The 18,053-nt window shown below is 34.5% G+C and overlaps 1 protein-coding gene and 1 non-coding gene across 3 annotated transcripts in view; both read left to right on the top strand.

Moving 5' to 3' along the window:
• PRPF39 (pre-mRNA processing factor 39) overlaps window positions 1–18,053 on the top strand; it is a 40,119-nt gene that overhangs the window by 16,399 nt on the left and 5,667 nt on the right. The window contains exons 1-11 of one of the 2 annotated variants that reach the window (XM_090270103.1): window positions 819–874; window positions 1,056–1,124; window positions 1,228–1,390; window positions 1,520–1,638; window positions 6,732–6,899; window positions 10,738–10,903; window positions 13,459–13,566; window positions 14,936–15,100; window positions 15,414–15,540; window positions 15,901–16,169; window positions 16,970–17,154. In XM_090270103.1, the coding sequence (XP_090126229.1) occupies window positions 1,304–1,390; window positions 1,520–1,638; window positions 6,732–6,899; window positions 10,738–10,903; window positions 13,459–13,566; window positions 14,936–15,100; window positions 15,414–15,540; window positions 15,901–16,169; window positions 16,970–17,154 (1,394 nt within the window). In that variant the 5' untranslated portion in view covers window positions 819–874; window positions 1,056–1,124; window positions 1,228–1,303. Of the gene's footprint in view, window positions 1–748; window positions 875–1,055; window positions 1,125–1,227; window positions 1,391–1,519; window positions 1,639–6,731; window positions 6,900–10,737; window positions 10,904–13,458; window positions 13,567–14,935; window positions 15,101–15,413; window positions 15,541–15,900; window positions 16,170–16,969; window positions 17,155–18,053 lie in introns of those variants that run through there. The other variant, XM_090270102.1, reaches the window with a different exon arrangement.
• Window positions 16,233–16,318, top strand: LOC150015796 (small nucleolar RNA SNORD127). The gene has a single exon (XR_016510119.1). It is a non-coding gene; the product is annotated as a small nucleolar RNA SNORD127 (small nucleolar RNA).

Below are 18,053 nucleotides of genomic sequence, written 5' to 3'. Positions count from 1 at the left end.
AAGTGTGTGGGAATTGTTTATAAAACCTTAAAATATATATAAATACTAAAATAAATGTAAGGTTCCTATTTCACACATTTTCACCTATCGCAGGGGGGGTCTAGAACATAATACCTACGATACGTGAGGGAATACTGTATATCAATTAAGTCGATTTGATCTAGAGTGTTGTTCCATGCCTCAATATCCTTGATGTTTCTTTGCTTTGAAGATCTGTCCATTGTTGACACTGGGGTGTTAAAGTCTCCCCTGCTATGAATGTGTTTCTGTTGATATCCTTCTTGTAGTTTTTTAATGGGACTAAAGGGACAGATTAATCAAGTCATTATTAAACTGGGCCTTATTATTTTAAAATTAAAGTTGCTTTTAAGAATAATTTTCAGATTATATATTATCCAATGAATGAAATTGGATATATACATTTTTTAGCTTCAAAAAATCTTACAACATTTGCTCTGTATTACGAAGTTTATATTAGTAGACTTACAGTCTAATATTTGTAATAATTGGGGTGGTTGTTTGTGTATGTGTACGTACCCATGTACCTGTGTATCAAGTCTGAGTAAAAAGTTACCTTGTAGTTTAACAGAACTAGTTCCTTCTGTTTCAAAGGATAAGACTGCCTCTGCAGAAAAAAGAAATGCTGTGTACTTGTTTTTTATTTGAGATAATACATTCAGAAGGAATAATAAGTATTATTGTGACAAAAATTTCAAAATGTTTAAACATCTCATTTTATTTTCATCAGAATCACTTGATGGCTGCCAGGAAAGCATTTGACAGATTTTTCATACACTACCCGTATTGCTATGGTTACTGGAAAAAGTATGCAGACCTCGAAAAGCGGCATGACAACATTAAACAATCAGATGAGGTGCGTATATCACTGAATAAAGTTGTTTCCATTAGGTACTGTAAGCCAAATAACAAAACAAAAACTTTTTCTTTTGGCTGGCAGTACCTACGATTTTGGTCAAACAATTTTATAGGGTATTTTATTTGCATTTGTCACTCTTGTGGCATTTGTAGCTAATATTTTCTCTCTTTGTTGGCAGGTGCGTTAAACCTCTACAGTTTGTCAAGCTTTGCAGTGCAAGCCTCTGTATTACACTGCAGCTTAACAAGTAGGGCAGGGCTTTTCTCTCACTTACATTTATTTCTCATTTTCCAAACAATATAGTTGGTTTGCTAGTCACATTTGCTACGTCTTATTGCATTTTTGGTCAGACGCTGTCATTGGTGCTCTAATGGGTCTGTGCCCTATGGTCTGTAACCCAAAGCCTGCCCACACAACCCGGTCAGAATGCAGGGACTGCTGCGCTTTGAAGATCAAGACTCTGCACGTGGGGATCAGAACATTGCCATGTTCTATCCAACCTCCACCCGAATGGTAATGGTAGATTATTTAAACAAAATTCCAGTAATTAGTATTTCTAAGGTTCACCGGATAACACAGTGTTGCCTCTCTGTTAAGAAATAATTAAATATTTGAAGTACAGTTTTGTTGTTTTCTTCTTAGGTGTATCGCCGGGGGCTTCAGGCAATACCTCTTAGTGTTGACCTTTGGATACATTATATAAACTTCTTAAAGGAAACATTGGACGCTGGGGATTCTGAGACAAACAGTACAATAAGAGGGTATGTGAAACTGATACTCAAATGTGTTCAGAGATATAAATTATAAGTCAGATATTCTTACATTGGTAATAGAACTGTTTGTGAATGCTAAACTGAACGTTTAACTTTCATATATTTTTCACTATTTAAGAAGAATGATACATGTAATAAAAGTATGCATGATAATTTAAAAAGCAGATAAGTAAAGTCCCCCTCCATTTCACACACCCCTTTATGTCCCCAGTTCCACTCTCCTCCTGGTTAATAGCTTGATGTGTTCTTTCAGATACACACAGATGCACGTGTATACATGTACACAATACCGTTTTTTGTTTTACAGAATGTTTTGGAATCTCTGCCATAATTTTTTAACCATTGCAAAGTATTTTACAGTATCACGGTACTATATTTTATTTGACCAAATTCTTATTTGTAGGAAGGAATCAGTGCTTCACTGAACGTCTCTATGAGTATTTGTGTAGAGGTGCTTCAAATGGAACTCTGTCAAAGGGAACACACAGCTAAATTTTATCAAATGTTTTTTCAAAGGTGGTATTTTAAACTCCTGCAGTGTATGAAGGTAGTCATTTTCCCGTAGCTGGAACACATTTTTCTTTTAACTTTCAGTGGAATCACATTATTTTAGTTTATATATCTCCGGATTGTTCATCCTGGTTTGCCATCTTTTTATATGCTTGTATAAGCTATTTTCACATTGTCTGTTCATGTGATTTACTCCTTTTACTTTTGGATTATCTTTTTATTTTTATTTTAGGGATTTAAAAAGTATTTTTTGTTGTTTTTATTTTTGTTCAAGTATGTTTGTATAGTTTAAAGAGTCAGTGTTGAACTGCTTGTAACAAAAAGCAGTCCTTTCTACCTCTTCAAATCTTTTAGCTGTTTCTTCTGGAATTTTCTAACTTGTTTGTAATAGTAACTCAACTGCTTTTTCACTCTCTTTATTAGCTGAGGACATTAATATTCTGTTATGGTAGCTAAGAATTTTAGTTCACTTCTGTCCTGTCTTTCCATTCCTTATCTTTCCAAATGGGTAGGTTTCATAGCCTTTTTGTTTTTCCTGAAGTTAATCACTCTTTCTGCCCTTCCCCCTTTTTTCCATTTGCCTAGATTTTTTTTTGAACATTTAGACATTTTCAACCCCTCCAACAGCTACTTTCAGTAGTCAGTACTAAAACTACTTTACATAATGTACAAATGCTATGTAAGTTAGTTTTTGGAGTTAAAAATGCAACTTATATGAAAATTCTAAAAGAATTAATTACACTCTGAAATCTATAAGTTCCATTTTTTCTCTTCCCTGTTGGAACTGTGCCTCCTGGAACCTTCTCCTCTGTAATCTGGACTGGTTCTATTCTTTTTCTGCCATACTGCAGTTGTTTTGGGACTTTTTTTATCATCATCATTCTAGGATATGTCTTTTCGTCATTTTTGGTTTCTGGCTCTGTTTATCAAGAGTTTATTTGATCCTACTCTTTCTTGGTTCATGCCTACCTTTTAGAGAAGTACATCCAATTACTTGATAAAAGATGCTTGGAATTAAAAAATAAATAAAAATTAAGTCTTTTTGTGATTGAAACACCCAAATTGATGGTCCAGTGTGATTTAGAGTTGAAAGTAATTTTTCCTTAGGGCTTTGAAGGCATCTCTTCATTCACTTATAGCTTCTGGTGTTGCTACTGAGAAGTATGATACCATTCTTCTAGTTTCTCTTAATATGACTTGTTCTTCCTTGTGGAGCTTTTACAATGTTTTATTTGTCTTTGATTTAATGCAGTTTTCTAATGATATGCTTTGGTATGGATTTTCTTTTTTTTAATTGTTTTGTGCTGTTTTTATCTAGTGGGCCTTTTCAATCTGGGAAGCGTACGTCCTTCAGTTCTTAGAATGTTATTATTGTGTATATTAATACTTTGATAATTTCCTTCCCTTGGTTTCACTATTGTTTTTAATACCCAAGACTCTTGTTCTTTTTTCCATTTTTTATATCCTCCTATTCTTATATGGTTGCATGTATTTTTATTATTTCTTTGAGGGTATTAATGATAGTTGAAGTTTTTCTCTGCTCCTAACACTGTTTCCTCTGAGGTTTTTTTGTTTGTTTTCATTTCTGACATGTCTGATTTGTAGATTAGATATTAATAAACTGAATGGAAGCTCTCTGTGTTTTGTATTGGGATCCATTTTTAGCCAGCCTGGAGGGCTTTACAGTAAAGTGATTAGGTGGTAACTCAGTTTTTGTTGAACTTCCAGTGTCACTTTCCTCATATCTTATACCCGTGCCAAGTAGTTTCTTCATTGAAGGATCATCTGAACTTCTGGGGAATGTATACATAGTTTCTGAATTCCCATAGTTGGGCAGAAAACAAGTTTTAAGATCTCTTTACCATTCATTAATCAGACCTTCTTTTAAATATTATGTATTTTTATCATCTTTCCTCTCCCAACTTTCTCCACTTTCTTAGTGTCTAGTGCATTAATTTCCTGAATCATTTTGTATTTCTCCAGGGACTGTAACATGTATTTTAGTTTCTTAAAAACCTCACATGCCAACATACATGTATGCATATACACATACACACACTCTTAATCCTTTATCTGTATATATTAAACATATTACTTGCAGTTTTGGCACATCTTTTAATTTGTTTAGGGTATGTTTTTTTCATATAGAGGTTTTGTTTTTCTTGGCTGTTGTTCAGTGTTCAGTCTTTTATTGGTTTCTAAGTTTTGTGCCTGTCTTGCCAAGAATATATAAATTTTGTATTTTCTTATTTTTTAAATAGCTTCTACAAAATCATTCATCTGGCATTTAGTTTGTGTCCTTTGTAAAATATAGATTAACCTTTTATTTTTTAAATTTATTAAATAGTACAACTTTTCTGCATTGCTTTACACTTGATTTTAGCCAAAAGGCCGAGAAGCGATCTGCCATTGCTTTAAAATACCTTCTTTATCATATACTAAATACTCAAATAAACATTGATATGTTCTGTTGAAACATTTTTTTGTCCCAGGCCAGTGTCATACATTTAATTACTATAGCTTCCTAATTTCTTTTGATATTTCAGGAAAACTCCTACTGCATTGTCCTTATATAAAATATTATACATTTTTGTATTCCAAGTGAATGTTAGAATTTTTTTCCCAATTCAACCAAAATTTGTTAGAGCTTTGATTGGGGTTCTCTTAAAGTTGTAGATTAATTTAGATAGTATAGTTTGAGACTGTTGAAAAGCCCTCTTGATTCTAAAATATTTATTTTGAAAATAGATATCTAAATGTTTTATCCCATTTGGATTTCAAATCTAATAATTAAAATTGTTTACAGAAGTGTCTTGACATGAGTTAGATATTTTAAAATGTTTTTATAATAAACTGTAATTGTGGAAATTTATTTAATCCTCATCTAAGGACATACATAATTGATTTTAGAGAAGGGGGAAGGGAGGGAGAAAAGGAGAGAAACATCAGTGGGAGAGAGAAACATGGATTGGTTGCCTTTCGCATGTGCCCCAACCAGGACTGAATCTGCAGCTCAGACATGTACAGGAATCAAACCCTCAACCTTTCAATTTGTGAGATGACGTCCAATCAACTGAGCCACACTGGCCAGGGCTGAAATTTTATGTTTATTTACTGTTTGTTTGTTTATTTTAGAGAAGAGAAAGAAACCGATTTGTTGTTTCACTTATTTATGCATTCATTGGTTGATTCTTGTATGTGCCCTAACTTGGGATTGGACCTATTTACCTTGGTGTGTAGGGACAGTTCTCTAACCAACTGAGCTACCTGGCCAGGGCTAACTGTGGAATTTTAGAATCAGGAGAGACTTTAGACAGTTTTAAAATGCATGTATACTTCTCATTACTTTACAAAGCATCTGGATCCCTTTTGAAGAGTTATTTTGCCTGAAAATTATTCCTTAAAGTGATAATAATAATTGTCTGTATCTTCTGCCTTAAATGAATCTATTCAACAAACATTTCAAGTTTGACAAATATATGTTTTAAGTATGTATGTTTTGCATTTTAATTTATGTAAGGTAAAACTACATGAAAGTACATTTATTCCCTTTGTTTCCTCACCTTTTTTTAAGCAGCTGTCATACACTTTTTTATTATTCCTTCTGCCTTTTAATCTGTATAAGAAACAGTTAAATATCATTTTGAATTTACCATTATCTTTTCAACTTTTTCTTTTAATTAAACTTTAATTGATCTATATTACAGCAGTAGCCCTCTTATCCACAGTTACACTTTTCAAAGTTTTAGTTCTCTGTGGTCAGCCACGGTCTAAATATATTAATTGGAAAATTCCAGAAATAAACAATTCATAAATTTTAAAGCGTGCGCCGTTCTGAGTGGCATGATGAAGTGTTGTCTTTCTGTTCTTTCGTGCATGGAATGGGAATCATTCCTTTGTCCATTGTATCCACACTGTATATGCTACCTGCTTGTTAGTCCCTTTAGCAGCTGTGTAGGTTATCAGATTGACTGTTGCAGTATTGCGGTGCTTGCGTTCAAGTAACCCTTATTTTACTTAATATTGGCCCCAAAGCGCAAGAGTAGTGATTCTGGTGATTCAGATATGCCAAGGAGAAGCCATAAAGTGCTTCCTTTAAGTGAAAAGGTGAAAATTCTCGACTTAATAAAGAAAGAAAAAATGTCGTATGCTGAGGTCGCTAAGATCTACGGTAAGAGCAAATCTTCTATCCATGACATTATCAAGAAGGAAGAATAAATTTGTGCTAGTTTGCTGAGAGACCACATTCACATAACTTTTATTACAATTTATTATGATTGTTTTATTTTATTATTAGATAATTGTCGTGCCTAATGTGTAAATTAAACTATCAGAGGTATGTATGTATAGAAAAGAACTTTATAGATAAGGCTCAGTACTATCTGTGGTTTTAAGCATCTACTAGGGGGTCTTGGAACTAATCCCCTGTGGATAAGGGTTAACTACTTTGTACCAGTTTTAAATGTACAACTTAATGATTTGATATTTGTATATATTGCAAAGTACAGAAATAATATTTTAAAAGTGTGTATATCTTGGAAAGATAATTTAAAGGTAATTTAATTTTTCAGAACTTTTGAGCACGCTGTTCTAGCTGCAGGAACAGATTTCCGATCTGACAGACTATGGGAAATGTATATTAACTGGGAGAATGAACAGGGAAACCTGAGAGAAGTTACAGCTATATATGATCGTATTCTTGGTATTCCAACACAGCTGTATAGCCATCATTTTCAGAGGTAGGTGGAAAATCAGATAGTTAAAATACCTCATTACACAGGTAGTCAATTCATAAAATTGAAGGTTATAATTATCTTGAAATATTATTTTAAGAGATGCAAAGAGGAATATATTTTTTTGCTAAATAATCACAATTTATACACTTTCAAATTTAGATATTTTCCCACATATCTTACGAATTGGTTAGAAATTTTACTATTCTTAGACAACAGGTTCTCCACACATTTTATAGATAAGGAAAAACAGGAATCCTGTCTTGTCTAAGGTGTTGAGTAATGAGGGAATGAGAAAATAGAATCTAAGTTTAATTATTCTTTGTGGTACTAAATTAACAATATATATGTCACATAATAGATGCTTATTTAAAACTTAATGATGTACTAAAGGTATATTCTTGTGATTCATGTAATATATCTGAAACAGTGAAGTATGTATTTTATGTAATAAGCCCTGTCTATATTCAAACAATCAAAATTATTTCATTTTAATTACTTACTATGATTTCCCATTGAAATTGGTATTATTTCATTTAAATTAGAACTATTAAAACAACTAATTCTGTATGTGTGCATTCTAAGTTCTGATGTACTCAAAGTATCCCATTAATATAGAGTCAAAGTCTTTCTGAACAAGAAAGTATGATGACTGTGTTGATAAATATGTGACTCTTTAAACTGCAATATTTTCTACATTTTGTCTTTATTTTTATAAGCAGTATTGTGTTAGAGCCTGTAAACTGAGGTACTTTTAAAATAAATGTTTCTAAATTTTTCTTTAAGAAAAAGTAGACGACTTTATGAAGCATCTGAAAAGTACTGTGGATCAGTTTGCTAAGAGAGAAGAAGTTATATAGAGGAAGCTATAGATTTTAATATACTGTCTCTTTTTCATTGAATAGATGAGGTGAGAAGGTTTCTAGGGTATAATGACCAAGGAAGACACTTAATGTAAGGCAGTATTAACACAAGACCTGACTTATGGAAATGTTTGGTGAATATTTGTTGAACAAATAACTAAAATAGTTTTTTTTTATTACTTAAAGTTATTTTTATTTATTAAATTTTTTTCAATTACAGATTACATTTAATATTACTTTGTATTTGTTTTAAGTATAAAACATAGTGGTTAGACAAATTTTACGAAGTACAGTATTCAGCCCAATATTTTCTGTATCCACCAGACACCATATATAGTTATTATAATTTTATTGATTTCTACGCTGTACTATACATCTTCATGACTGTTTTATAACTCTCAGTCCCTTAACCTTTTTCACCCATTACCCCAACCCCAACCCCTCTGGCACCCATCAGTCTGTTCTCTGTATCTATGAGTCTGTTTCTGTTTTGTTTGTTTATATTGTTCTTTAGATTCCACTTATAAATGAAATCATATGGTATTATCTTTTTTTATTGTATTTTTTCCATTACCTTTTATCTCCTTATATGCTTCACCCTCCTGCAGTCACCACACTGTTGTCCATGTCCATGAGTCCTTTTTCCTTTTTGCTCAATTCCTCCGCCCCCTACCGCCATCACCACCCCTTAGCTGTCATCCTGCTCTCTATCTATGAGTCTGTCTCTATTTTGCTTGTTAGTTCAGTTTGTTAATTAGATTCCACATACATTACTTGTCTTTCTTTGACTACTTATTTCACTTAGCATAATGTTCTCCAGGTCCATACATACTGTCACAAAAGGTAAAATTTTCTACTTTTTTACACTGCGTAGTATTATTCCATTTTATAAATGTCCCACAGTTGGTTTATCCACTCATCTACTGATGGACACTTGGGCTGCTTCCAAATCTTGGCGGTTATAAATAATGCAATGAACACAGGGCTGTTTATGTACTTTCGAATTAGTGTTTTGGGTTCCTTCGAATATATTCCCAGAAATGGGATCACTGGGTCAAAAGGCAGATACAGTTTTTAGTTTTTTTGAGGTATCTCCACATTGCTTTCCAGTGGCTGTACCAATCTGCATTCCCACCAGCAGTGCAAAAGGGTTCCCTTTTGTCCACATCCTTTCCAGCACTTGCTATTTGTTGATTTATTGATGATAGCCATTCTGACAGGTGTAAGTAGTATCTTCATTGTGGTTTTTATTTGCATTTCTGTGGTGATTAGTGACATTGAGCATCTTCATATGTCTATTGGCCATCTGTATGTCCTCTTTGGAGAAGTGTCTATTCAGGTCCTTTGCCCACTTTTTAATTGGGTGGGTTGTTATTTTGGTGTTGATTTTTATAAGTACTTTTTAAATTTTGGATATTAACCCATTATATTGGCAAATATATTTTCCCATTCTGTGGTTTTTCTTTTTATTTTGTTGACGATTTCCATTGCTGTGCAGAAATTTTTAGTTTGATGTAGTACCAGTTGTTTATATTTTCTTTTGTTTCCCTTGTCTGGGGAGATAGATCTGATCCAGGTAAAAAGTGAGCGAGGCATGGAGATGCATTTATAGTAGGACTTGGTATTCAGTATTCAGTAGAATATAGGTATTAAGTGGAAGAAATTGGGAAACTGATTCATGGACAATATTGTTAAGATTAGAAATGCTGAGGGTGTTGATTTATGGATGGAGATGACACTTAGTTTAAGACATTTTGTAATAAGTTTCCAAATTGAGATAGTATAGACATTTAGCTCCTAAAATTGGTGTTTGGGTTAAAATTTGTATATATATAAAATAGTTTGTGTGAATAAAAGAATTTTTTTCCAAAATGATCTTTGCTTAAAATTAATCCGTATTTTTTGTGCAGAGTGTTGACAATTGGATGTACTAATATGAAATTTAAAGGAAAAGTTTGGGCTTGAGTCATAGTTCTGAGTCATAGTAAGCTTATTATTTCAAACTGTATTAATAAGATTGGCTAGAAAAATATATAAAAATAGGTGAGAACAAAATGCAAAGTGGAATCCTTGGGAATACTTAGCATTTAGGGGCAGAGAGTAAGAGGAACCCTAAAAGATGATCAAGGAGCAGTCAAAGACTTAAAGGAAAGCCAAAGAAGTGGTAACTCAGAGACATGGGTGCAGAATGTTCTTAAAGGAAGATGTGGTTATCAGCCTTAAGTACTGAAGACATCATTAGGATGGAGGCTGAACATACTATGAAACAAGTGCCCATTTAATTTTGCGTGTAAGAGGTTCATTACTTTAGGGTAATTTTATTGTAGTGTTTGGTACAAACACATGGATTCAGGAGTAATTGGGAGATGTGGAAGAAAATGCAGACATCTGTTAGTCATTTACAGGTGATCATTTATAATTTAAATATGGATTAACTATACTTAATTTTACAGTAACTTTGCAAGATGAGTGTGCCATTTTAAAGATGAAATAACCAGGATTTAGAGAAGGGGAAATCTTTCCTTAAGTCAAATAACTAATAAACAGAACTAGGATTTGAATATATGCCTGTCCATGCCTTCTCCATTCTATTGCAAAGGAAGAAAGGAAATGAAAATGTCTTAGACTATTTTGTCAAGTAGTAAGCTTTGATTTCTTTCTCTTTTTTTAAACAATTTATTTGTTTGTTTATTTATTTTTTTATTTTTATTTTTTAGAGAGAGGGGAAAGGAGAAAGAGAGGGAGAGAAACATCACTGTGTGGTTGCTTCTCACTCGGCCCCCAACTGGGGACCTGACGTGCAACCTAGTTATGTGCCCTGACTGGGAATTGAACCAGCAACACTTGGCTTGCAGGCCGACGCTCAATCCACTGAGCCACAGCAGCCAGGGGGTGATTTCTTTCTTATATCAAAGGTCCTTTGAAAGAGAAATGTGCAGTTGGAATTAACAGAGCATGTATTTTTTTTTTTTGTCTTTTAGATTTAAAGAGCATGTACAGAATAACTTGCCTAGAGATCTTCTAACAGGTGAACAGTTTATTCAGCTGCGAAGAGAATTAGCTTCTGTAAATGGACACAGTGGTGATGATGGTCCTCCTGGTGATGATCTGCCATCAGGAATTGAAGACATAACTGATCCAGCAAAGGTAATTAGACTGATTTAAAAATCTATTGAGACTTCTAGCCAAGATGGAGGCGCAAGTAGACATGCTTTGCCTCCTTCCACAGCCATAAGAAGGATTACAACTACCTCAAAACAAAAAACAACCAGAACTACTAGAAACTCGAGCTGCATGGAAATCCAGTAAAGAAAGATAAAAAGAAGCAATACTCATCCAGACGGGTAGGAGGGGCAGAGCTGGGGAAGAGAGGATGTGCCTGTGGCAGCTGTTGCTGGCAATTAGAAAGAGCAGTCAAACATAAAATCTGGGAGGGACACCTGGAGAGTGATACCAGTCCCAGGCCAGACTGCACAGCTCCTGCTTCCAGCGCTGGGAAGATAGAGCCTCATTGCTTCTGGCTATGAAAACTAGTTGGGGCTGGGGCAGAGGAGGAAACTGCCCATCTCTCATGAGAGTCTGTTTAGAGTCCCCCTGGTCCTAGAATGTCCAAAAACCCACCCACTTTGGGAACCATCACCAAGGCAACAGCTAGAGGGGCGCCAGTTGCATATGGGAAGTGGGTAAAGTGACAAGAACGGGGGCAGGTGCTGAGCAAGTGGCGTTTTTCCGTCTCTGACCCCTCCCCTACATAGAGTGCCACAAGGTGGGGAAACGGGTCGCCCCCCCCCACTGGCGAATTCCTCAGACCCCGCCCCTTACAATGTAACTGATACGACAGCTCTACCTAAGACACAGGGGCAAACACAGGAGGCTGTCAAGTTGAGGAGAAAGAGAAGTATGGCCCCAAAGAGGGAACGGATCAAGGTTCCTGTGAGAGAAGTAAGTGATGAGTAGATAGCCAACCTAACAGATGAAGAGTTCAAAACACTGGTGATAATGATGCTCACAGACCTAACAGACATGATTAAGTACAGCAAACACATACTGGAAGAAGTGAAGGCTATAGTAAGTGAAACAAAACTCACATGAAACCAGTGATGAAGGGAAGGAAGCCAGGGTTCAAATCAATGATTTGGAACATAAGGAAGAAATAAACAGTCGACCAGTACATAATGAAGAAAGAAGAATTGAGGAAAATGAGGAGGGGATTAGGAACCTCAAAGACAACTTTATTTATTTATTTATCTTTTAAATATTTTATTTATTTTTAGAGAGGGGAAGGGAGGGAGAAAGACGGAGAGAAACATCAATGTGTGTTTACTTCTTGTGTACCCATAACTGGGGACATGGACTGCAACCCACACATGTGCCCTGACTGGGAATTGAACTGGCGACCTTTTGGTTTGCAGGCTGGTGCTCAATCTCAATCCACTGAGCCACACCAGCCAGGGCTAGGGGCAACTTTAAACACACCAACATCCTAATCATAGGTGTTCCAGAAGAAGAAGAAGAAGACCAAGAAATTGAAAACTTATTTGAAAAAATAATGAAGGAAAACTTCTCTAATTTGGTGAAGGAAATAGACATTCAAGTCCAAGAAGCACAGAGTCCCAAAAAGGTTGGACCCAAAGAGGACCACACCAAGACACATCCTAATTAAAATGCCAAAGGTTAAAGGTAAAGAGAATTTTAAAAGTGGCAAGAGGAAGGCAGAGAGTTATCTACAAAGGAGTTCCCATAAGACTATCAGCTGATTTCTTAAAAGAAACTTTGTAGGCAAGAAGAGGCTGGCAAGAAGTATTCAAAGTGATGAGAAGCAAGGACCTACAAAGTAGATTACTCTCCAGCAAAGCTACTATTTAGAATGGAAGGGCAGATAAAATACTTCCAGACAAGGTAAAGCTAAAGGAGTTCATCAGCACCAAACCATTATTATATGAAACGTTAAAGGGACACACTTAAGAAGAAGATGATGAAAACTATGAACAGTAAAATGACAACAAACTCATAACTATCAACAAATGAATCTAAAAAGATACAAAAACTAAGCAAACAACTAGAACAGGTACGAATTATAGATATGGAGATCATGTGGAGTGTTGTCAGTGGGGAGGGGGAAGGTGAAGAACGGGGGAAATGGTGCAGGGATTAAGAAGCATAATTGGTAGGTACAAAGTAAATGGGGACATTTAGAATAGTGTAGGAAATGGAGAAGCCGAAGAACTTACATGCATGACCCATGGACATGAACTAAGTGGGGAAGATTGCTGGAGGGAAGTGGAGGTACTGGGCAGAAGGCGGACAAAGGGGGAAAATTTGGGACAACTGTAATAGCATAATCAATAAAATATACTGAAGAAAATCCATTGAGAAACTAGATTTTGTATCCATTAACAGTGTGTGAGGTATGACTTGTAGCTCATAATTTCTGATTAAGGCAAATGGGAATTCTTTAGCTGGTATAGTTTACATAGATATTTAAGTGGAGAATATATTTTACTATGAGACACCTTGAAATAGTTTGTAACGAAATTCTGTTATAAATTTTAGTACTGTTAATTGTACTTGCATGAAATTGATAACAGTTTAAAATCTACCACTATTCCAAGACTAAAGTATGTGTGTAGTAAAAAGTAGTGATATTTTAAAATTTCAGTATATAACTTGTGATTTTAAATTGTTTTCTTTTTCTTCCCAAGCTAATTACTGAAATAGAAAACATGAGGCATAGAATCATTGAAGTTCATCAAGAAATGTTTAATTATAATGAGCATGAAGTTAGTAAAAGGTGGACATTTGAAGAAGGTGTAAGTGTTTTTATTTTGTAATTGACTTGAAAATATAGAGATTGGAATAATTTTCAGTTTCAAATAATGTCTATATTTTTATTTTTGCTTATTTAAGTAATAAGACGTGTCCTGTTTGTTGCTACCAAGTTTATCATTTTCCATGATCAATTTTAGAATCTTACTGGATTTAGACTTACTTGAATTGCAAGATATCTCTTTAATGTAAACCATGCTTTTCACAATTTTTCAATTTTTAAAATCAACGTTACTGAGTTATACTTTATATACAACAAAATACACCCATTTTAGGTATATAGTAAAGTGAGGGTTTTTTCACAATTCTGATTTTTTATTTGTTTTTAACAGCTTTATTTAGATGTAATTCACATATATAATTTACTTAGATTATATAATTTAGTAGTTTATAAAATATTCACAAATAACTACAACAGTCACTAGCGTCAATTTTAGAACATTTTCTTCACCTCCAAAAACTGTTGACCATGTAGATCTCACCCTTCAATTCCCTTACTTACTTGACATTCCCCCGACCCTAGTCCCAGCCATAAGATACCACTAATTTACTTTCTCTTTCTATAGGTTTTCCTTTTCTGGCCTTTTATATGAATGAAGTCATAGTTTACAGTACCGATATCCTAAGAGTATTGGTTCCAAGACCAAAATCCTTGGGTGCTCAAGTTTCTTATATGAAATGACACAGGATATGTATATAATCTATGTATGTAGGGTACAGCAGGGTATGCCTACACATCACTTCCTTCATGTGGATTCAGCTTAGTGCTTGGAGTGTGGTAAATTGAAGTTTTGCTTTTTGAGATTTTTGGGGATGTTTTTAATACAGTATTTCCAATCTGTGTTCGGTTAAATTTATGGATGCAAAGCCTCAGATGTGGAGGGCCAACTGTTTTTGGTGTTTTGTGGCTGGCTATTAAAATGATTTTTTATGAATGTGTATGCAGTGCAGTCACCACAAAAATGAGGATATAGAACTAATTCTGCCATTCCAAATGTTCCCCTGGCCCCTTTTCTGTCAGTAGCCCTATCCCACTCCTAGCCCCAGAGGCAACACTGATCTGCTCTCTGTTCCTAAGGTGTAAGTGCTTAATTTGAAAATACTCAACAGTGAATAAGATTTCTTGAATGTAAAAAAATTTTGGAGTTCTGTTAAAATAACTGAATAAATGGAAAATACATCCTATTTGCTTAGTAAAGCATAATGAATTTTAATTTTAAATGCTTTTTATCATGAAATATGGTGATTAAAATTTTTTATTAACTATTACAAATTTTAAATAACATTGTTACTGTATTCATGCATATTATGGTGTTGGTATTGGTTTACTTTCATTGCCATGTCACTTTACAGATTAAAAGACCTTATTTTCATGTGAAACCATTGGAAAAGGCACAACTAAAAAACTGGAAAGAATACTTAGAATTTGAAATTGAAAATGGGACTCATGAACGAGTTGTGGTTCTCTTTGAAAGATGTGTCATATCATGTGCCCTCTATGAGGAGTTTTGGATTAAGGTAAGAAAATTATATGCTCTGAAACTTGAATATATTATAAACATTGATCTAGTGACTAACCTTTATTGTACTTCTGTTGAATGTTGTTCATATAACTATATCTGTTGCATTAGGAGATGGTCTGCTTGCAACCAGATTTGACTGCTGCATATGCCAACCTCGTTGCCTCTCTTCGTCCTTCCTTACAGAAACTAGTCTAGTGGTTCAATAAAGGTGCTGAATGGGTTTAAAAATAGAATTTTTCGTTCTGTCACATATTTAATGGCTTGCTCAACTGTAAATTATTCAGTATTTCCTCTGTTTCTGTACATAGTATGCCAAGTACATGGAAAACCATAGCATTGAAGGAGTGAGGCATGTCTTCAGCAGAGCTTGCACTATTCATCTCCCAAAGAAACCCATGGTGCATATGCTTTGGGCAGCTTTTGAGGAACAGCAGGGTAAGAATGAGGAAATTCAGTTGATATTCGGGGGATTTTAAGTTACCACTGGATAAAGAAATAGGAATTGAATCTTAAGGGATAGTGTAAAGTAGAGGTTGGTAAAAATTTTTCTATAAAGGGCCAGATAGTAAATATTTCAGGTTTTGTAGGTCACATGGTCTCTTTCCTCACAACTGCCAGTGTGTCCCCAAAGCAGCCATAGACAATACATGAACAAATGAGCATGTTACATTTTTAAAAAATTAAAAAGAGGCAGTGGGCTGGATTTAGCCTGTGGGCTCTTACTTGGTGATACCTGGCATAAAGGATATTTTAGAAATTTAGACAAAAGCATAAACATTTAATTACTATTTCTAGGTAATATTAATGAAGCCAGGAATATCTTGAGAACATTTGAAGAATGTGTTCTAGGACTGGCAATGGTTCGTTTGAGAAGAGTAAGTTTAGAACGACGACATGGAAATATGGAAGAGGCTGAACATTTGCTTCAGGATGCTATTAAGAGTGCCAAATCAAATAATGAATCATCGTTTTATGCTATCAAACTAGCCCGACATCTTTTCAAAATACAAAAAAACTTGGCAAAATCAAGAAAGGTGCTTTTGGAAGCAATTGAAAGAGACAAAGTATGTATTTTTTTCCCTATCTTCCTTAAAAAGAGTGGTTTTCCCCCTTCCATCCCCCAGTTTTGGCAACTGTGATGAAAGAGTTGGTCTGTATGTAATATATTTAATTACTAAATGAGGACAACAGTCCCTCTAAACTGATGTTGCCGTTTTACAAATTATGAATTAAAAGGCTGCAGACATTGTGACACTTGTTTTCTCCACATTTAGAAAATTTATAGCAAGTTTTTGGTTTTTAAGTAGAGTACAGGGCCTGGGACAACAGCATGGCAGTCTCCTACACTATAGCAAATGTAGCAGTGAGATGATTATCCTTTTCCAGAGTATTTCCTTTTATATATCAATTGATGAGAGGCAATATATGGGAAATACCTCATTTTACGATTTTTAGCTGATCCCAGGTCTCATTATAACAGTTTGCTTCCAGCTGCAGTTTAAGATGATTATCTACAGTTGTAAAATTGAATTTATTGGGAAATGTAGAGATTAATTTTTAATGTTTTACTTTATATTTGTTATGGTAGGTCAAGCCACATTAAACTCAAGATAGGCTATACGGTTTTAATTATTGGCATTGAACAATCTGCATATTGTTTGGGCAATACTAGGATGTCATGCCATTAATGTGCTAATTAGTTTTTCCTGTTTCAATGTATGCTGAAAACAATTACCACATTTTAATACGGCACAATTTTCAGTATTGAATTTTTCACATTGAGATATAAAAATCAGGGCATTTTAAATATTTATGGTCTAATCAAAATGTCTTAGAAATATTAATTATACTACTTTTTACACAGGAGAACACAAAGTTATACCTCAATTTACTTGAAATGGAATACAGTGGTGATCTCAAACAAAATGAAGAAAATATACTAAATTGTTTTGACAAAGCTATACATGGTTCACTACCTATTAAAATGAGGATTACATTTTCTCAGAGAAAAGTGGAATTTCTTGAAGATTTTGGTTCCGATGTTAATAAGTAAGATCTTAATTATATTTGAATAGTAAATGAGTATTGATAATTCTGGTTGGGAATTTGATGATTAGTAGAAATTAATATATTGTTAAATTTAAAATGTTTGCCTAGGTTACTTTTTCCTCAGGTATTTGTGGGGTAGATCCAGTTTTGCGAATGTGTATGTGCTTAATAGTAGGACATATAGTCTATTTCCTTCCAGATTGTTTTCAAATTTTTATCATGGTAATTTAAACAATGAGTGGATAAGAGAAGGCAGGAAGCAGCAATCCCATTAAAAAGGAAATGGGTCAAGGATTGAATCCTGAGACACAGAGACTTTTAGTATATAAGCCACTAATAGGAATGCCATTATATTTCACATTGGAAAAGAGGATGGACATGGCTCTACAGATGATGTCTAATGGCCTCACCTTTGTGCATTGTAAAAGGCTGAAAATTGAGGGTGATAGAAGGGTTCACTCTAGGGGATTTGGGAAAAGGACAAATTTAAGATTTAAATTTGCAAAATAGAAGAGTAGAAATTTATTAGAGCTTTGCTGCAGTTCTATTCTTATTCTTGTTAGGCATGTGCCTTCTCTAATCTAATTTAGGGAGATTTCCATTGAAACTGTTGGTAGAATAAGAATTACTTTTGTGTCTGTGTATTTATGTGTATGTCTATACTTTTTTTCTTTTTTCATTTATTTTATTACAGTTGTCCCATTTTTCCCCCAGTGCTCTCCCCTGTCCCACCCATCTCCCCCCTCTCCCACAGTCCCCACCCTGTTGACCATGTCCATGAGTCATTTATACTATTTCCTTGACTAGACCCTTCCCCTTCTATCCCCCCTACTCCCTCTACCCTAACCCCTCCCCTCTGGTCCTGTCAGTCTGTTCCTTATTTCCATACCTCTGGTTCT

This window comes from Furipterus horrens, unplaced genomic scaffold, assembly GCF_987537825.1.
Source record: "Furipterus horrens unplaced genomic scaffold, mFurHor1.1.pri manual_scaffold_3, whole genome shotgun sequence".
Taxonomy (NCBI): domain Eukaryota; kingdom Metazoa; phylum Chordata; class Mammalia; order Chiroptera; family Furipteridae; genus Furipterus; species Furipterus horrens.
Note: the sequence above shows the minus strand (reverse complement) of the source record. Positions and strands in the feature narration are given on the sequence as shown.